At 36.9% G+C, this 20,667-nt stretch overlaps 2 protein-coding genes across 4 annotated transcripts; both read right to left on the reverse strand.

Annotated features, from left to right (window-relative positions):
• Window positions 1-9,329: 9,329 nt before the first annotated feature.
• LOC105535916 (hemoglobin subunit beta) lies at window positions 9,330-13,957 on the reverse strand. Of its 3 annotated transcripts, XM_011975168.1 has the most exons (4): window positions 13,949-13,957; window positions 10,805-10,931; window positions 10,452-10,674; window positions 9,330-9,592 (listed from the first exon to the last, which is right to left on the reverse strand). In XM_011975168.1, the coding sequence occupies exons 2-4, from the start codon at window positions 10,894-10,896 to the stop codon at window positions 9,464-9,466; spliced, it is 444 nt and encodes a 147-aa protein (XP_011830558.1). In that variant the 5' UTR covers window positions 10,897-10,931; window positions 13,949-13,957; the 3' UTR covers window positions 9,330-9,463. The 3 variants fall into 3 exon arrangements, with proteins under 3 accessions (XP_011830558.1, XP_011830557.1, XP_011830555.1); XM_011975167.1 differs by lacking the exon at window positions 13,949-13,957 and having other exon boundaries at window positions 10,805-11,071; XM_011975165.1 differs by lacking the exon at window positions 13,949-13,957 and having other exon boundaries at window positions 10,452-10,944.
• A 2,712-nt stretch (window positions 13,958-16,669) lies between these two features.
• LOC105535915 (hemoglobin subunit delta-like) lies at window positions 16,670-18,484 on the reverse strand. The gene is given in 4 exon segments (XM_011975164.1): window positions 16,670-16,923; window positions 17,840-17,989; window positions 17,991-18,063; window positions 18,178-18,484. Coding segments are annotated over 4 exon segments (444 nt in total). The 5' UTR covers window positions 18,270-18,484; the 3' UTR covers window positions 16,670-16,794.
• Window positions 18,485-20,667: the final 2,183 nt, after the last annotated feature.

The raw sequence follows: 20,667 nt of genomic DNA on the forward strand, positions 1-20,667 counted from the left end.
AGAAATTGCACTCCAGTAAGTTTAAATTGCTCCTGGTTACATCCCAGAAAAACAATAATAAATGAAAATACTTTTTGCCCCTACTTGACTAGGAATCGTATAAGGAGAACAGTTACTCTTCTAGTGGGAAGCCAGCTGACCTCAATAGGAACAGAATGAGAGAAATGCAAGACATCTAATAATCCAACAGCCCCACACCCCACTAAATGTACTTTTTCCTTTTCCCCATGGAGTCAAGGCTATCTAAAGTTGCTTTAAGTGCACAAACTAATATGGTAGAGAAATATAAAGCCTAATCCTGTCATCCAGAAAGAGGAAGTGGATGAGGAAAAGGGAAGGGAAAAAGCAGCAGAATCTGCCAAGCCTGACCTAATGCCCTCTGTTTCTCCCACTTGCTCTGCAGGATGACTTAGCAGCTCCCAGCTCAGGGTTTATCAGAAGCTGAGAAGGTCGGGTCTCTGATGCATTTTATTCCTTCACTAGCAGAGCAAATCCAGCTTTACTTCTACCTTCTCCTCTATGCACTCTCTTGGGGCACTTCCTAATCTCGTTAGTACCTTCTGAATTAGTTTTCATGATAGGACTTGAGTTCCTCTCAGGATCAGAAAATAATAATAACAATTCATGTTGTCTGGGCCAAACACAGTGGCTCACGCCTGTAATCCCCCCCAAGGCTGGAGGGGGAACCACTGGAGCTCAGGAGTTGGAGATCAGCTTGGGCAACATGGAGAAACCCCGTCTCTACAAAAAATTTTTAAAAAGTAGCTGAGTATGATGGTACATGCCTGTAGTCCCAGCTGCTTGGGAGACTGAGGTGGAAGGATATCTTGAGCCAAGGAGGGGGAGATTGTAGTGAGCAAAGATTGCACCACTGCACTCCAGCCTGGGAAACACAGCAAGATCCTGTCTCAAAAAAAAAAAAAAAAAAAAAAAAAAAAAAAAAAAAGAAATTAACAATGTAGGTTGTCAGAAGTAACTGAACGTCTTTAACAAATAGGAGCCATAGGACTAAATTGCTCACATTATTTTGAGGGCAAAAATTACATTGTCATTATTTTTTACCTCCAACATATGTACAGTTTATATATTTACTATATAGGAACACAATAAATGCTTGTTGCATAAAATCAAATCACAAAGAAGGACAGAGAATCATTAAATTACTTTCATAATGCACATAAATCAACATTTTGATAGACTTAAAAATGAGCTGATTATAACTATAAAAAGACGTGTGAATAATAGGTGGAAAGAGGAGCAAGGAAGAATAAAACTGGAGGAAAGAACTGCTAAAGACTCATGATAGTTTGTTACATAGCTAAGCACGTGTCATGGGTTTGTCATACAGATTATTTTATCTCCCAGTACTCAATAGTTACTTTTTCTGCTCTTCTCCCCCTTCCCATCCTCCAAACTCAAGTAGGCTGCAGTGTCTTTTGTTCCCATGATGTGTGCATATATTCTCATCATTTAGCTCCTAGTTACAAATGATAACATGTAGTATTTGGTTTTCTGTTCTTACATTAGTTTGTTAAGGATAATGGTGTCTGGCTCCATCCATGTTCCTGCAAAGAACATGATATCACTCTTTTTATGGCCACATAGTATTCCACGGTGTATATGTACATTTTCTTTATCAGTATACCACTGATGGGCCTTCAGGTTGATTCTGTGTCTTTGCTATTGTGATTATGCTGCAATGAGCACGTGTGTGCATGTGTCTCTGTGATAGAATGATTTATATTCCTTTAGGTATATATCCAGTAACAGGATTGTTGGGTTAAATGGTATTTCTGTTTTTAGGTCTTTAGGGAATTGCCACACTGCTTTCCACAATGGTTGAAGTAATTTGTATTCCTACCAATGGTGTGTAAGCATTCCCTTTTCTCCACAACCTTACCAGCATCTATTATTTTTTGACTTTTTAACTACAGATATTTTAAGTGATGTGAGATGGTATCTCATTGTGGTTTTGATTGGCATTTCTCTAATGATCAGTGACATTGAGCTTTTTTCATATGCTTGGTGGGCACATGTATGTCTTCTTTTGAATGGTGTCTGTTCATGTCCTTTACCCAGGCTTTTGTGGCATTGTTTGTTTTGTTCTTGTAGATTCATTTAAGTTCCTTACAGATTCTGAATATTAGACCTTTGTTGAATGCATAGTTTGCAAAAATTTTCTCCCATTCTATAGGTTGTTTGTTTACTCTGTTGATAGTTTCTTTTGCTGTGCAGAAACTTTTTAGTTCAATTAGATCCTATTTGTCAATTTTTGCTTTTGCTGCAATGGCTCTTGGCATCTTTGTCACGAAATCTTTGCCCCTGCTTATGTCCTCAATGGTATTTTCTATGTTGTCTTCCAGCATTTTTATAGTTTGGGTTTTGCATTTAAGTCTTTAATCCATCTTGAGTTTATTTTTGTATATGATATAGAAAGGGGTCCGGTTTCAATCTTCTACATATGGTTAGCCAGTTATCCCAACGCCACTTGTTGAATAGGGTGTATTTTCCCCATTGCTTGTTTTTATCAGCTTTGTCAAAAATCAGATGGTTATAGATGTGGGGTCTTATTTCTGGGCTCTCTATTGTGTTCCATTTGTCTATGTGTCTTTTCTGTACCAGTACCACACTGTTTTGGTTACTATAGCCCTGTTGCATGGTTTGTAGTTGGGCAATGTAATACCTCCAGCTTTGTTCTTTTTTATTAGGATTTCCTAGGCTATTGGGGCTTTGGTTGTGTTGTTGTTGTTGTTCCATATGAACTTTAAAAGAGATTTTTCTAGTTCTGTGAAGAATGTCATTGGTAGTTTGATAGGAATAGCATTGAAAGTGTAAATTGCTCTAGGCAGTATGGCCATTTTAACAATATTGATTCTTTTTATCCATGAGCATGGAAAGTTTTACCATTTGTTTCTATCAGCTCTGATTTCTTTGAGCAGTGTTTTGTAATTCTCATTGTAGAGATCTTTAAACTCCTTGGTTAGATGTAACCTTAGGTATTTTATTCTTTTTGTGGCAATGCTAAATGGGATTGACTTACTGATTTGGCTCTCGGCTTGGCTGTTTTTGATGTACGGGAATGCTAGCGATTTTTGTACATTGATTTTATATCTTGAAACTTTGCTGAAGTTATCAGCTGAAGGAGCTTTTGGGCTTTGACTATGGTGTTTTCTAGATATAGAAAACAGGGATACTTTGACTTTCTGTCCTCCTATTTGGATGCCCTTTATTTCCTTCTCTTGCCTGATTGCTCTGGCCAGGACTGCCAATACCATACTGAATAGGAGTGGTGAGAGAGGGCATCCTTGTCTTGTGCCAGTTTTCAAGAAGAATGCTTCCAGGTTTTGCCCATTCTGTATGATGTTGGCTGTGGGTTGGTCACAGATGGCTCATATTATTTTAAGGTTGTGTCCATAAATAGCTAGTTTGTTGAGAGGTTTTAACATGAAGTGATGTTGAATTTTATCAAAATCTTTTCTTTGCACATATTGAAATGATCATGTGGTTTCTGTTTTTAGTGCTATATACATGATGAATCATATTTATCGATTTGTGTATGCTGAACCAACATTGCTTCTCAGGGATAAAGCCTACGTGATTGAGGTGGATTAGCTTTGTGATGTGTTGCTGGATTTGGTTTGCTAGTATTTTATTGAAAATTTTTGCATCAATGTTCAAGGATATTGGCCTGAAGTTTTCTTTTGTTGTTGTTGTTGTGTGCCTACCAGGTTTTGGTATCAGGATGATGCTGGCCTCATAAAATGAGCTGGGATTGAATCCCTCCTCCTCAATTTTTTGGAGTAGCTTCAGTAGGAATTTTTTCAACTCTACTTTGTGCATCTGATAGAATTTGGTTGTGAATCATATGGTCCAGGGCTTTTTTGTTTGATAGGCTATTTATTACTGAATCATTTTTAGAGCTCATCATTGATCTCTTCAGGAAATCGATTTCTTCCTGGTTCAGTCTTGGGAGGGCATAAAACAATCTTCAGCAAATGCAAATGCAAAAAAAAAAAATCCTATCAATCACTCTCAAACCAGAGAGGAATAAAAATAGATTTCAAGACTAAAAAATAGCTAAAAACCATGCAATTACCTGGAAATTAAACAACCTGCTCCTGAATGACCTTTGGGTAAATAATGAAACTAAGGCAAAAATAAAGTAGTTATTTGAAACTAACGGGAACAAAGATACAATATACTAGAATCTCTGAGACACAGCTTAGACAGTGTTAAGAGAGAAATTTATACGCTAAATGCCCACATCAAAAAGTCTTAAAGATCTCAAATTAACAACCTAATATCACAACTAAAAGAGCAAGGGAACCAAGAGCAAACCAACCCCAAATCTAGCAGAAGACAAGAAATAAACAAGATCAGAGCTAACTGAAGGATATTAAAACACAAAATACCATTCGAAAGATTAATGAGTACAACTGGGCACGGTGACTCACACCTGTCATCCCAGCACTTTGGGAGGCCGAGGCGGGTGGATCACAAAAGTCAGGAGATCGAGACCATCCTGGCTGATACGGTGAAATCCCGTCTCTACTAAAATACAAAAAAATAGCCAAGCATGGTGGTGGGCGCCTGTTATCCCAGCTACTTGGGAGGCTGAGGGAGGAGAATGGTGTGAACCTGGGAAGCAGAGCTTGCAGTGAGTCGAGATCACGCCAGTGCACGCCAGCCTGGGTGACAGAGTGAGACTCTGTCTCCAAAAAAAAAAAAAAAAAAAAAAAAAGTTAATGAGTCCAAGAACTGGTTTTGTGAGAAAATTAATAAGGTAGACCACTAGCTAGACTAATAAAGAAGACAAGAGACAAGATCCAAATAAGCAGTTAGAAACGAAAAAGGGGTATTATCACTCACCCCACAGAAATACAAATAGTCATCAAAAACTACTATGAACACCTCTATGCACATGAACTAGAAAATCTAAAAGAAATGGATAACTTCCTGGACTGCTCATTGTCTTAGGCAAAGAAGACTAGTCATACTTTATTTGAGGGCTCTTTGAGTGGAGTCCTATAAATTCTTGTATTTCTCTCAACTCTATGTCCCCCTCCCCAGAATACAAAGCCCCTTCTGTCATGCCTCCTTTGCTTCTTTTGGTTGTATCTGTGTTATATCTGAATATATAGATCTAGAGAATCCCAAGAAATAGAAAAAGCTAATCCAAAATCCAAGGTCTGAAAAAGACAGGTAAGACCTTTGGATGAATATCTTTTCACAAAGTTGAGAAGATGTGAAGAACCCAAGAATCCAGAGGAGAAACAGCCCCTAGTCACTGCAAGCAGTTCAGACCTCTGTTGGAGTATATCATCACAGCAGCAAAACTTCTATGTTCTTAATATCTGTGTGGGGTTTTTTTTGTTTGTTTTTGTTTTTTGTTTTCCTCAGAGACAGGATCTCACTCAGTCACCAAGCCTACAGAGCAGGGGTGTCATTATTGCTCATTGCAGCCTTGAAATCCTGGGCTCAAGTGATCCTCTTACTTCAGCCTCCTGGGTTACTGGGACTACAGATGCAAGCCACTGTGCCCAGCTTGCCCCTTTATTTTAATTTTAATTGGTCAATTTGTTTTTCAGACCTCTTGTTATCTTTAATCATTTTTCACCTCTGATTTGACCTCCCAGTTTTCAAATACTTGATTTAATGGGAGACTTTTCCCTAGCTTGTTGATTCCAGAAGTTCAACTTTATTCTAGGCTTGGCTCCTGTTTAGCATTGCTGCTTTGAGATTGTTCTGGTTCATGAAAAATAAGTCTCCGAAATTTTCTACTTCTCAATATTGCCATTTACGAAATCCTTATAAACAAATAAGAAAGAAAACTCTCAGAAATATATGGGGAGACTGAGGTTAGAGTTAAGCAAGGCCTGAAATTTTGTCACAGCTAATCTAGTTGAAGGAATGTTGATTGACTGAGAAAACACTAAATTTCTGTCTATTTCAAAGAGAAAGACTTGATAATGGCTCTATGGATCTGTAAGATCAGTTTTAATAGAAAAACTTATTATTATTTTTTTTGTGTGATGGAGTCTCACACTGTCGCCTGGGCTGGAATGCAGTGTCACAATATCGGCTCACTGCAACCTCTGCCTCCCAGCATCAAGTGATTCTCCTACCTCAGCTTCCCAAGTTGCTGGGATTACATGCGCCCGCCACCACGCCAGGCTAATTTTTTATAGTTTTAGTAGAAATGAGGTTTCACTATGTTGGCCAGGTTGATCTCGAACTCCTGACCTCGTGATCCACTGGTCTAGGCCTCCCAAAGTGCTGGGATTACAGGAGTGAGCCATCACTCCCAGCCTAGAATAACTTCTTAAATTGCTTTTATTGTTGACTGAATTTATTTCTCTCTTGATAGCTTCTACTTTGGGTTGATAATTAAAAACCACTCTTATCTCTAAGATTGTATACATGTCTTCCCATATTATTATTCTAGATTTTCATGACTGGATTTTACTTTCACACCTAATTGTGTAATCGATTGTGGTGTATACAGTTAAGCTTTTCACTTTACTCTTTCCAAAGAGTGTAGTTGTTCAATTACTATTTGTTTTTTATTTCCAAGCTAAATTTAAAAGCTATATTTTTATATATCAGATTATTATATTTTAGTGAGATTTAGTTTTTGGATTTCTATTTATTCCACTATCTGACTTACACATGAGTGATATTAATTTTATATGCTTTTAGAATAAAGAAAATGAAACCATTTTTAGATAAACCAAAAGTAACAAGGTATTTCCAGCAAAAAGAGATAATATTAAGGATACTCAGAAAAAAATAGAATAAACTTAGAGGGAAGATTAGAAATTAAGAAAAGCATGTAAAACGTTTTGTAAATAAGTGTAAACATTTCTTCACTATTTAATAATAAGAAGAAATCTTAGGAGTAAAACTATACAAAATATCTAAAAAATATATATATAATTATAGATTGGGAAGGGGAAAATGAAGATAAAGTGCTAAAATTTATTGTACTGTTTTGGAAAAGAGTAAAAAGTCAAATGGATATTTGTGTCTGAAAAATCAAGAATGCAATTGTAATCATCGAGATGCAATTTTTTATTTTTAGTTTTTTTATTCATGTGATATATATTTTGTCCCTTTTTATTATTCTTCAACTTTATTGAGGCATGATTCACAAATAAAAATTATATATATTTAAGGTGTACAACATGATGTTTTAATATATGTACACCTTGTGAAATGATTACCACAATCAAGTTAATTAACTTACCCATTATCTCACATAGTTACCTTTTTCTCGTGGTAAGCACTTTTAAGATCTACTCTCAATCATGCCCAGTAGCTCATGCCTATAATCCCAGCACTTTGGGTGGCCAAGGCAGGCAGACCAGGCTGACCCACATGGAGAAACCCCGTCTCTACTAAAAATACAAAATTAGCTGGGTTTGGTGTCGCATGCCTGTAATCCCAGCTACTCGGGAGGCTGAGGCAGGAGATTTGCTTGAACCCGGGAGGCGGAGGTTGCAGTGAGCCAAGATCTTGCCATTGCACTCCAGCCTGGACAACAAGAGCAAAACTCCATCTCAAAAAAAAAAAAAAAAAAAAAAAAAAACTACTCTCTTAGCAAATTTTAAATATACACACAGTACAAGTAACTACAGTCATGATGCTGTACATTGGATATCTAGAATTTATTCATCCCACATAACTGAAATTTTATACCCCTTGAATAATAGTTTCCTGATTCTCCCACTCCCAACCCCTGGAAACTACACCTCTACTCTCTGTTTCCATGAGTTTCGCTTTTTTAGATTTCACATATGAGCAAGATTGTGCAGTATTTGTCTTTTTGTCTTATTTTCCTTAGTGTTACATCCTCCAGGTCCATCAATTCTGCCATAAATGGCAGGATTTCTTTCTTTTTAATTTTTTTCTTTTCCCATTTTTTAATTTTTTGTTTGCTATGGAATCATACGAGTTTCTTATATGTTTTGAATATTAACCAAAATATATAATAAATATTTGATTTGCAAATATGTCATTTCATAGGTCACCTTTCACTTGTTGATTGTTTTCTTTTTTGTGTGGAAATTTTTTTAGTTTGATGTAGCCTTGCTTCTTTATTTTTCCTTTTGTTGCCTTTGCTTCTCATATGAAATTCAAAAAATGACGGCAACATGAACATTACAATTTTCTTCTTATGACTTCTTTAAAATTTTTTATGGTTTTAAGTCTTAGTTGAAATCTTTAACCCATTTTGAAATTTGTTTTTATGGTGTAAGACAAGGTCTGATTTCATTTCATTTTGAGGGTTTCACCCTCTCATATCATAAAATTCTTCTATATACCCTTCTATCATCACGTATTACTGATTATACACCTTGATTTCAGAATCTTGTCAACTAGATTCAGAATTCGACTAGGAGAGAGGACAAGGACCACCTGAGACTCATATTTTATTTCCAGAATCTAGCATCTACCTACCTAGGCATTGAATAAGAAAATGAAGTTAAGGTTGTTGATGGTAACACTGTGCTAGTAACTGCAGAGCCAGAAGCACCATAAGGGGCACGATAAGGGAGCGAGCAGACCTCTAATCACTTACCAATCTTAAACATCCTGAGGAAGAATGGGACTTCCATTTGGCGTGAGCCTATGACAGGGTAATAAGGCAACAGTGAATACCAAGCTACAAAAAGCCCCCTTTCACATTCTTCTCAGTCCTACATTTTCACTCTAAGCGCAGTCCTTCCAAAGCAGACTGTGAAAGAGTGAAAGTTCCAGGAGACTAGCATTGCAGATTCCGGAGCACTGTTAGTAGGGGAGGCAGGGAAGAAGGGCTCACAGGACAGTCAAACCATGGCCCCCTGTTTTTCCTTCTTCAAGTAGACCTCTATAACACAACAGAGACAACTAAGGCTAAGTGGCCAGGTGAGAAGAAACCATCTGGCCATAAAACATGGGAGGAACACTTTAAGGGAAAAGTAATATCTCTAAGCAAGAGAACTAAGTGGAATCAAGGCTGAGAGGTGCAGGATAAGCAAATGAATAGTGAAAAGACATTCATGAAGACAGCTAAAACAATAAGTAATGTAAAATATAACATAGCAAAACTTTAACCTCCAAGTCAAACCTCCACTTGAATCCTTTTCTGAGGGGTAAATAAGGCATAGGCATCGGGGCTGTTGCCAACGTGCATTAGTTGTTTGCAGCATCACCTTCTTTCATGGAGTTCATAATATAGTGTATTTTCCCAAGGTTTGAACTAGCTCTTCATTTCTTTATGTTTTAAATGCACTGACCTCCCACATGCACTTTTAGGTAAAATATTCAGAAATAATTTAAATACACCATTGCAATGAAAATAAATGTTTTTTATTAGGCAGAATCCAGATCCTCAAGGCCCTTCATAATATCCCCCAGTTCAGTAGTTGGACTTTGGGAACAAAGGAACCTTTGGTAGAAATTGGACAGCAAGAAAGTGAGCTTAGTGGTACTTGTGGGCCAGGGCATTAGCCACACCAGCCACCACTTTCTGATAGGCAGCCTGCACTTGCGGGGTGAATTCTTTGCCAAAGTGATGGGCCAGCACACACACCAGCACGTTGCCCAGGAGCTGTGGGAGGGAGACAAGAGATATGAACATGATTAGCAAAAGGGCCCAGCTTGGACTCAGAATAATCCAGCCTTATCTCAACCATAAAATAAAAGCAAAATGATCACTGGATTACAGCTGCTATTAGCAATATGAAACCTCTTACATCAGTTACAATTTATATGCAGAAATATTCTACTTAAATGCAGAAATATTGCTATTGCCTTAACCCAGAAATTATCACTGTTATTCTTTAGAATGGTGCAAAGAAGCATGATACATTGTATGGTTATTGCCTTGAAAGAAAGAGATTAGGGGAAGTATTAGAAATAAAATAAACAAAAAAGTATATTAAAACAAGAAGCATTTTAAAAAATTACAAAAGCAAAATTACCCTGATTTGGTCAATATGCAATGTGTATACATATTAAAACATTATGCTTTAACCAATAAATATGTATAATGATTATGTATTAATTAAAAAGAAAGAAAATAAAGTAGGTAGATTATGAATATGCAAATAACCACACATATATTCCAAATAGTAGTGTACTAGGCAGACCGTGTAAGCTGTTTTTTTTAAGTTACTTAATGTATCTCAAAGATATTTCCTTTTGTTATACACAGCATTAAGACATTAAGTATAATAATAAAAAATGCGGAGAAGAAAAAAAAGAAAGCAGGAATTAAACACAAAAGAAAACAATTGTTATAAACAGCAAATAAAAGACACTAAATGATCCTGAGAGTTCCACACTGATTCAATCATTTGTCTCTTCCCCATTCTAAACTGTACCCTGATACTTATCCTCTTCCTATGACATGAAGTTAATCATAGAAAAGAAGAGGAAAGAAAACATCAAGGGTCCCATAGACTCACCTTGAAGTTCTCAGGATCCACATGCAGCTTGTCACAGTGCAGCTCACTGAGTTGGGCAAAGGTGCCCTTGAGGTTGTCCAGGTGATTCAGGCCATCACTAAAGGCACCAAGCACTTTCTTGCCATGAGCCTTCACCTTAGGGTTGCCCATAACAGCATCAGGAGAGGACAGATCCCCAAAGGAATCAAAGAACCTCTGGGTCCAAGGGTAGACCACCAGCAGCCTAAGGGTGGGAAAATAGCCCAATAGGCAGAGAGAGTCAGTGCCTATCAGAAGCCCAAGAGTCTTCTCTATCTCCACATGCCCAACTTCTATTTGCCTCCTTAAGCATGTCTTGTAACCTTGATACCAACCTGCCCAGGGCCTCACCACCAACTTCATCCACGTTCACCTTGCCCCACAGGGTGGTAACGGCAGTCTTCTCCTCAGGAGTCAGATGCACCATGGTGTCTGTTTGAGGTTGCTCGTGAACACAGTTGTGTCAGAAGCAAGTGTAAGCAACAGATGGCTCTGCCCTGACTTTTATGCCCAGCCCTGGCTCCTGCCCTCCCTGCTCCTGGGAGTAGATTGGCCAACTGTAGGGTGTGGCTCCACAGGGTGAGGTCTAAGTGATGACAGCCATACCTGTCCTTGGCTCTTCTGGCACTGGCTTAGGAGTTGGACTTCAAACCCTCAGCCCTCCCTCTAAGACATATCTCTTGGCCCCATACCATCAGTACAAATTGCTACTAAAAACATCCTCCTTTGTAAATGTATTTACCTAATATTTGGAATCACAACTTGGTAAGCATATTGAAGATCGCTTTCCCAATTTTCTTATTACACAAATAAGAAATTGATGCACTAAAAGTGGAAGAATTTTGCCTACCATAATTCAGCTTAGGGATATATAGATTGATCTCTTCCTGTGTCTCCAGAATACGCAAAATACTTACAGGACAGAATGGATGAAAACTCTATCTCAGTTCTAAGCATATCTTCTCCTGATTTGGATTAAAACCTTCTGGTAAGAAAAGAAAATATATACATATATGTGCATTCATTCATTTGTTGTTGTTTTGTTTTTCTTAATTTGCTCATGTATGCTAATAAATTGTGTCTAAAAATAGAATAAATACAAATCAATGTGTTCTGTGCAATAATTACTTATTAGGTTTTGGGAAATGAGAGATAAAAAAATTAGAGACCCCTTAATGCAGTAAAAAATACAAATAAAGAAAAAGTCACTTATAACCCAAAGTGTGACTAACAATGGGGTAATCAGTGATGTCAAATAGGAGGTTAACTGGGGACATCTAACTGTTTCTGCTTGGACTAATCTGCAAAAGTGTCTCGGGGAACAAAGAAGCTTCTGTGACTTAAAAAGTACTGGTAGGAAGGGAAAAGGTCTTCCAGACTTGGCTCAGATTAGTTCTTCCTCTAGTCCGCTAAGAACACTGAGTTTTAAAATCATTTCCTTGATTCAAGTTCCTATTTCTCTTTATGTTTTATTTGTTTAAACCTCCTTTACTAAAATTTACTCTTCTATCTCTATAGCTTTCCAACATGATCTCCTTTCTCCCATCCCCCTGCACCTTTTCCCGCTTGTACTAAATTAACTCCTCAGGTGAGGAAAAACTTTTGAAGTGCAGAGTTCTGCTTCCTGCTGTTAAAAGATGTAAAGAAAACAGCAAAGGTAGCAAGCATTTATGAGGTCAGTGTGGAGTCTCCTTGTTCCCTGAGGGCTCTGTCAGTCATTCTGAATCCTGCCCCTACCTGGAAGCCCATGTCCTTTTAGTAAGGAAAGTGTTACACTTTTACTTTCCATGTTTCTCCTACTTCTTCCTTTCAGCTTTAACACTCTGAAGCTACAATTACACAAAATAAAATAAAATAAGATAATATAAAATAAAATAAAATTTAGGTTAACCAAAAGAAACTCGATCCTCTATTTCTAGTTATTGGAAGGAAATTTACAAATTTCTTATTTCCATTGCTTGATTCTCTTAAATACTTTCTCCGTTATTGCTAAATAGAGATCTCTCACTTTTTCTACCTGTCTCAACCTTCATCAGGTACTTGTGAAGAAATCTCTCTCTGATTATTCTCACACATGCAGAAAGCATTTGGTTCTTCTATGGCTATCTGGAGCCTAAGTTAAAAAATTATGCCTATGTATGATTATAGAGGTAAGAGAGATAAAGTTCAAGTATTTTCTTTTTATATTCATTCCTCTGTAAAAAACTAAAGCAATGAGGATCTAGCAACGTGTATCCCTGAGAAAAGATTTCACATGTTGAATCCTGGGAAAAGAGGTCTTTAAAATATTTTAAACGTTAAAATATATAGATTTGACTTGACTCTTAGATTTTGGATTTTATCTTATTAAATTTAAACCTGCATTAGCATTAGCATTGTTTTAGATTCAGACTGTTTTCAAGACTCTATTTCACATCCCTGACATAAGAGGCGTGTATATGTGAAATAAAGTGTTCTGTGGAAGTTGAAATATGTCTTTTGCAAATATCCCAGGTCAAAGAAAATCCACAGACCTTATGAAATTATCATATAGATTGTATTTATATTATTCTGAAAGACCAAACTTGTCAAAGCAACAGCTTTGAAATCCTGATTGGCAGAAATTATCACCTTCTTAAAGACTTACCCTACAACTTCTTATGCTCAGAAATAGTTTTCCTAAGTTTTTCTATTTTGTTTTCTTGCTTAAATGATGAACTATGGATCCTTCTCTTGTGTTGGCAACTGCTGCAGATACCATCATCCTGGCTTCAAGGCAAGGGTTGCTTTTCCAATGGTAGTTACTTAGTGTGACTAGAGTGTGATGCAGACTTTTCTTTCTATGACCCATAATCCTGCAGGGACAAGGCTGCAAGCTATACTAAGACCATCAAAAGCCCAGGCATACCAGACAAAAATAAGTTTCAAGAAGTGATAAATAGTGCAAATTTGGTTATGGTCAGAGCCTCAGTTTCAAATCTAAATCAGCATTCAAAGTTCCTGAAAAACTACTCAAGCTCACTGACATCTTCACAATTGTGAGCTTGCTTCTACTCTGTGAATGGATGCCACAGCAGGTGCAGGTCTATTCTACTTTTATTCCAGCCCCACTTACCACTATGCGCGCGCGCACACACACACACACACACACAAGTCCTCAAAAAAGAGACAGCGAGAGAAACAGTGGTCCATTTCCTTTACTCCAGTCTATTAATCTTTCTTAAGTCCTAATATTTTATACCAGAACGGGCCTAGTCTGAGTATACTTAGAGGATGAATATTAACTTCCTCCATGAAAATCATGACACTCATCTATGGGAGTGTGGTTTTGTCATTTGTTTCAAAAGCAGCACTCAACTAGAGTATTTTTATACATGCTCTGCTGTTTAACCTAAAATTCCCCAAGTGAAACATTTTAGCAATCTACTGTATATGTTCCTAGGTCAAGCACAGTCTAGCTACTTGCTGCTGACTTCTCTCCCAGATACACAGTCTCTCAGTAAACACAATTCAGCATCTTCTCAGAATTAATTAATTAAAATGAACTAAAAATGCCCCAAGAAAACCAGAACCCATAGAAACAAATTGCATACACACAAAATAGTTTGGAAATAGGATAGTTTAGTCGTCTTTAAAAAGTTGTATTTCTTACCAAAAAGCAATGAAGTCGACATAGACACAACTTTGCTAAAGTATATACATAATTATTACAGAGAAATTTATATTTCAGTCTACACCTTGTTCATCAATATTTCCTCTACTGGGTTCAGATTTTCATTCAGAATTAGCTTTTTTTTAAACCTCATTAAGTGAGCCATGGTGTGTCAATTTATGGAGAGCAGAGGTACAGTCTTCAGTTAAATTTGAGACTGCATCTCTTTAGAGGTAGAATCTTGGCTTCAGTCTGAACACCCTTTACAAACATGTAGGCATTAATTTAGAAGACTGCTCTGAAGCTCAAGAGATGGATGATTTAAGAGATTATTATGCTAAATTATCCTGACATTAGATTATTTTATTTAAAAATGTTTGTAAACTCAAATTCACATTATTGTGTCCTCTCCTCCGTTCTTCCCTCCCTCTCTTTCTCACACACACACACACACACACATGCACCCTTTCATTCAGACACATTGAGCATGGTTTATAAAGCAATGCCATGGTGAGAAAAGGAAAACAACTTTTTGATAAATTATCAAATAAAATTTAAGCCAAATCTTGAGGAATTAATTCCACTCCTATATTTGTTTTCACTTTTATTTTAAATTTGGGGGTACATGTACAACTTATATAGGTAAATTGCATGTCACTGGGTTTTGATGTACAGATTATTTCATCACTCAGCTAATAAACTTAGTACCCAATAGGTACTTTTTTCATCCTCTCCCTCTTCCCACCCTTAACCCTCAAGTAGACCTGCATGTCTGTTGATCTCTTCTTTGTGTTCATGTGTATCATCATTTAGCTCCCACACTCCTAGACTCTTACAAAAGCTCTACTCTAACAAATAATTTTAATATAATAACAAGGTGCCAAGTCGTTTTTCATCTCTTGACCTCCTTATCCTCAATGTGAAGATAGCAATGACTGGCCTATAGTAATTGTATGTGCTCGGCAATGTCCCATCCAGGTGATGTTCTCATGAATTCTCCGGTATTGGGATTTTTAAGGCCAACGTCTTGCCTAGATTTACTAATGGTGTAGGAATAGAAGAAGGTATAGTAAGATATATTTGCTCTTGTTTTGACTTTTGGAGAAAGGAAAGTAGTTTGTTTTTCCCTATCAAGATCATAAGGTCTACAGTCTCTCTTACTGTCTTTTGAATAACACACAAGTATCTCCTTTTAATATCTTACTCTTATAAGAACTTCCCTATGCTCAGGAATGTGAAAGTGATCTTCCCCAAAATGCCCTGAGTAGCTCTGCTTCTGATATGTAAACCAGTGGTTCCTAAATATCCTCTTCAGATATAAAGAGTCCTCAGTGCCTACTATGTATAATGCCTTAAGGAAAACACATGGATATTAAAGAGCTTCTGCTGCCAGTCAATTCAAAATATTGTGATCAAAACAGTTAACTATAATGCATTGTCAATATATTCCGGCAGTACAGACAGAGTTACTATGAAAGCACTTTTAAACACAAGGAAACAACAGATTCTGTTTAGGTATTCAAGTAAGTTTACAATTAATCAACAGGCATATAATACAGATTTATAAAAATGTATACGAGTGAGAAAGTTCTAAAAGTCCTTCTAATTTTACCTATGGCAAAAATGGTTCTCAAAGAAAAAAAATTACTACCTATGATCAGAAAGGAAATGACTGTTTGGTTGTTTACTGCATGCTTCTTCTTTGTTTGTTGTAGCATTAACGACAAAGAAACACTGTGCAATGGTATGATTCATATTGTCCTCTAGTTCCAGAACTTCTAAAGCAAGGAATAATCATTTCTTCATTTACTCATTTACTCATTCATTCATTCATTCATTTTCTTGAATAAATATTTTCTTGCTGCCTATAGATGAATTTAATACAAGGCACAGTAGGCATGTAAGAAGGTGAAGAATAGGCAGAATTGTTTATAAAGCATGGAGTGTGTGTGTGCATAAATAAATAAGAAAAATATAAAAAATGGTGTGGGGGAGGGTTTGGAAAGATTTTTTGGGTAGTATCGAAAAGTTTATTAAGGCTGAGTTCACAAGTAATACGTGAGCAATGAATCTTAACCGAAATATGGGAAGATCAGAGGAAATTGTTCACAGAGATGTTCTGGGGCAAGTAAGAGGAGGAGGCTATTTCTTGGAGCAGGAACACTTGATGGGGTATAGTATTATGGGCTAACACATGCAGGCAAAGGAAGTAGGAAGAAAGAGAGCATAACACTGTCTTGAGCAAACATTATGCCTTTAACTGAGCACATTATTTTCTCAGTAATTGTTGGAGTTTAATCATATGATTAACCTTGAGGCTATGTCTTAGGGTTGAGGTCTTCCCTAGAGCCTCTGCAGTGCCAGTATCATCTCTATATGAAGAGTTCTTGATAATTTCTTTTCTTTGGAGGTAGAAATGTCATCCATTAATGCTTTGTACGGTTCCCTTGCCTTTCTCATTTCCCATGTCCTCTTTGTAAAATACGCAAGTGCTCTCTATCTGTAGACCCTCAGAAACCTTCTTACATACCTGGGCAAGAAAATGAAATAAGTGCAATTAATCAGGAAGTTGAACTGAACGTTCTTTATTAGGTGAAGCCATACCCTTGAAGTAGACGTTGTGTTCCCAAGTTCAGAAAATAGAATCTAGGGAAATAGGGTCTACTTATGATTATCAGGAAACAGTCCAGGACCTCAATGGTACTTGTGAGCCAGGGCATTAGCCACACCAGCCACCACCTTCTGATAGGCAGCCTGCACCTGTAGGGTGAATTCCTTGTCAAAGTTGTGGGCCAGCACACACACAAGCACGTTGCCCAGGAGCTGCGGAGAAAAGGTAGGCAGATACACGCATATGGTTAACAGAGAAATTTGGCTAACAGAAGATTGGCTTCTGAGAAACTGGGCCAACACCCATTTTTTTCTGCCCAAATCTTAGACAAAACTGATCCCCAGGTTATTCTCATCAGCATAAATAAGTACATATATGAATGCATACATATAACATATATCTATACTATACACACTCTCTATGTACTTAACAATCATATAGTCTATATATGTACATATATGCTATATATGCTGTATAATGCTATATACAAATTAATTCCAAATTAGTTTTAATTTTGTATGTGTATATAGCATATACAAATTAATTACTATAAACAGATTAATAGATACAAATTAATTGATTAATCAGTGTGATGATGGGCTGTCTCCTAATAATGATTCTGCCCCACCCCCAGTGTAACTTTCTAATCTTTCATAATCAAATATTCACTTTCCTTTCCATCCTATTTACTACAGAATTTATAAAATTCCAATTATTCCTTATTGTAAAATGACTTATAGCCTCTAAAACAGCATTCTATGCCTCTCCTCTTTGAGTTGGAGCCTCTCCCATACCCATGTGGAGAGACAAAAGGATTATTCTAAGTGCAGAATTAGCAGATGAGAGTTGGCGTGCATAATTTGAGTTGTGGTTAGAGAAGGAAAAATGAAGGGAGGGGGTTGAGAGAGAAAGAGAGGATATTAAATAATTTAATTTTTAAAATAGCAAGATTGTGAGGAAGGAAAAAATGCAGAATATTGAAATAAAAAATTAACGAAATTTTAGAAGCATTAAATGATAAAATATAGTAAAATAGACAAAAACGTGGGGGAAGAGCAGCTAGGTAAAAGAACCAAAATGTAAGGTTAGAAAGTAAAAAGAGAAAAGTGGAGCATCTCCTGGACTCACCCTGAAGTTCCCAGGATCCACGTGCAGCTTGTCACAGTGCAGCTCACTCAGCTGGGAAAAAGTGCCCTTGAGGTTGTCCAAGTGAGCCAGGCCATCACTAAAGACGCCTAGCACCTTCTTGCCATGAGCCTTCACCTTAGGGTTGCCCATTAACAGCAGCAGGAGAGGACAGATCCCCAAAAGACTCAAAGAATCTCTGGGTCCAAGGGTGGACTACCAGTAACCTGAGGGTAGGAAAACAGCCCAAGGGACAGAGAGAGTCAGTGCCTATCAGAAACCCAGGAGTCTTCCCTGTCTACACATGCTCAGCTTCCATGTCTCGTAACCTTGATACCAACCTGCCCAGGGCCTCACCACCAACTGCATCCACATTCACTTTGCCCCACAGGGCACTGACAACAGTCTTCTCCTCAGGAGTCAGATGCACCATAGTGTCTGTTTGAGGTTGCTAGTGAACACGGTTATGTCAGAAGCAAGTATAAGCAACAGTTGACTCTGCCCTCCCTTTTATGCTGGTCCTGTCCTCCCTACTCCAGTGAGCAGGTTGGTTTAAGATAAGCAGGGTTTCATTGGTTTGTGAGAATGAAAAATGAGCCTTCATTCCACTGTTCCCTTACCTTGCCCTGAGATTGGCTGTTCTGTCATGTGTGTCTTGACTCAGAAATCCTGTTCTCCTCTACATATCTCTCCAGCACATCTCTTTAGCAGTTGTTTCTAAAAATATCCTCCTAGTTTCATTTATGCAGAAGTGTTTTAGTCTAATATAGTGGAATGTATCTTAGAGTTTAATTTATTTGTTTCTGTCACTTTATACTAAGAAAACGTGTCTAGAAGCAGATGTTTTAACAAGTTGACTCAATATAACGTTCTCCTTTGTCTCTAGGGATTTTTGTCTCCAAGGGAATTTAAAGAGATTGGAATGGACAAATCTATTACTGCCGTTTAAACTTGCTTGCTTCTTCCTTCTTTTGGTAAATTCTTCCTATAATAAAACTCTTATTTTTTATTATATTGAAATAAATGTCCATTAAAAGAATATTTAAAAAATGAATGGTGGTTATTTACCAGTTATTGAAATAGGTTCCGGAAACATGAATTTTAAGGGTAACATTTTAATGACAGATAAAATCAAATATTATATACAAATATTATGATTGTTTAAAATTATGGTATGACTATAGAAAGAATGCAGAGAAAGTGCCAAGTAGATTTACCATATTCAGCCAGATTTAATTTAATGAAGTTCCCGGGAAAATGCTAGTACAGAACATTTTACAACTGTGTTCTTAAAAAAAATGTGGAATTAGACCCAGGAATGAAGAGCTCAGTAGTTTTTCACTCTTTTCTGAATTCAAATAATGCCACAGTGGCAGACAAATACACACCTATGAGCATATCCAAAAGAAGGATTGAGGGAAAGAAAGGAGGTCAATCCTTTCCTAGTGAAAGGAAGGAAGGAAGAGGGGAAGAGAGAGGATGGAATGGATAGAGGAGAAGAAGAAAAAACAAATAATGGAGAGGAGAGGAGAAAAAAGGAGGGGAGAAGAGAGGAGAAGGGATAGGGAAGAGAAAGAGAAAGGGAAGGGAAGAGAGGAAAGAAGAGAAGAGGAGAGAAAAGAAAAGAGAGAGAGGAAGGGAAGGGAAAAAAGAGGAAAAAAGAGACAAGAGAAGAGATAAGATGGACAGTTCAAATTTTGGTAATAATATGGATCAATATAAACTCTCAAACTCTGTTGGTGAGAGTGTGCAATAGTATAACCCCTTTGGAAAACATTTAATAGTATCTACCAAAGCTGGATACATGATAAATCTATTACATAGCAATTACATTTTTAGATATTCAGAAACACATGCATGTGTATATCCAAAGATGTGTATAGAAATGCTTATGACAGCAATATTCATAAAAACATCAAACTGGTAGCCACTTAAATGTTTGTCAAAAGTAGAACTGATAAATTATGGTATAGTTAAAGAATAGAATATTAGACAGAAATGAAAAGAATCAACTGCTGCTTAACATGTAGCAACACAAATGCATTTTGCAGCATTTGCTAGATTAAAAGTAACCAGAGGTGAGTTCTAACTATATGATTTTATTTGTATATAGAAAGATGGACGATGTAACTGAGATTCTGATCACAAGGGGAAATGTTATAAAATAGGGTAGAGAGGAGCCATGAATAACCTTTAAACTTTGTTACAAATTATTTTTCTGTAATCTGGAAGCCAAGAGAAGATATTGAATAATTCAAGGAAGATGGTGGCATGGTTTGATTTGTATGTTTAAAAGATTATTCTCACTTAGTGAAGAAATGTATTTTAGAAGTAGAGAAAATGGGAGACAAATAACTGGGCTTCTGTTGCAGGAGGGAAGGAAGTGACAATGCCATATCTATCATCAAACTTAGACCATGATGGTGATGTCAGTCACTGAGATCGTGAACACAAGAATAGGACCACATTTGTGAGTTTAGTGGTATGATAAGATCAGAAATTCAGTCTCGGATACACTGTATTTTATGCACTCTTGTAAAATGCAAAAGGATATACTTAGATATATGTATCTGGAGCTTAGAAAGAATACAACCAGGTCAAGAATACAGAATGGAAAAGAACGTACAAGAACAGATCACAGTGTGCTATGTAAATCACTACCACTACCTGTTAAAAATTACAGATGATGTACTTCATCAACATCTCCTTAAAATCTTAGAATGTGTTTGTGAGGTAGGAATTATGTTTCCAATTCATATATAAGAAAATTGATTCTAAAAAAAAGTTAGGTAAATTCTTAAGGCCATGAGGACTGTTATTTGATCTTTGTC

This window comes from Mandrillus leucophaeus, unplaced genomic scaffold (genome assembly GCF_000951045.1).
Source record: "Mandrillus leucophaeus isolate KB7577 unplaced genomic scaffold, Mleu.le_1.0 Scaffold1518, whole genome shotgun sequence".
In the NCBI taxonomy this organism is placed as follows: domain Eukaryota; kingdom Metazoa; phylum Chordata; class Mammalia; order Primates; family Cercopithecidae; genus Mandrillus; species Mandrillus leucophaeus.

Coding starts and splice junctions, on each gene's coding strand:
- LOC105535916 (XM_011975165.1), bottom strand. CDS start 10,832: ATGAAGTTGGTGGTGAGGCCCTGGGCAGGTTGGTATCAAGGTTACAAG. Junction 9,593..10,451: donor TGGATCCTGAGAACTTCAAG/GTGAGTCTATGG, acceptor TCCCTCCCACAG/CTCCTGGGCAACGTGCTGGT.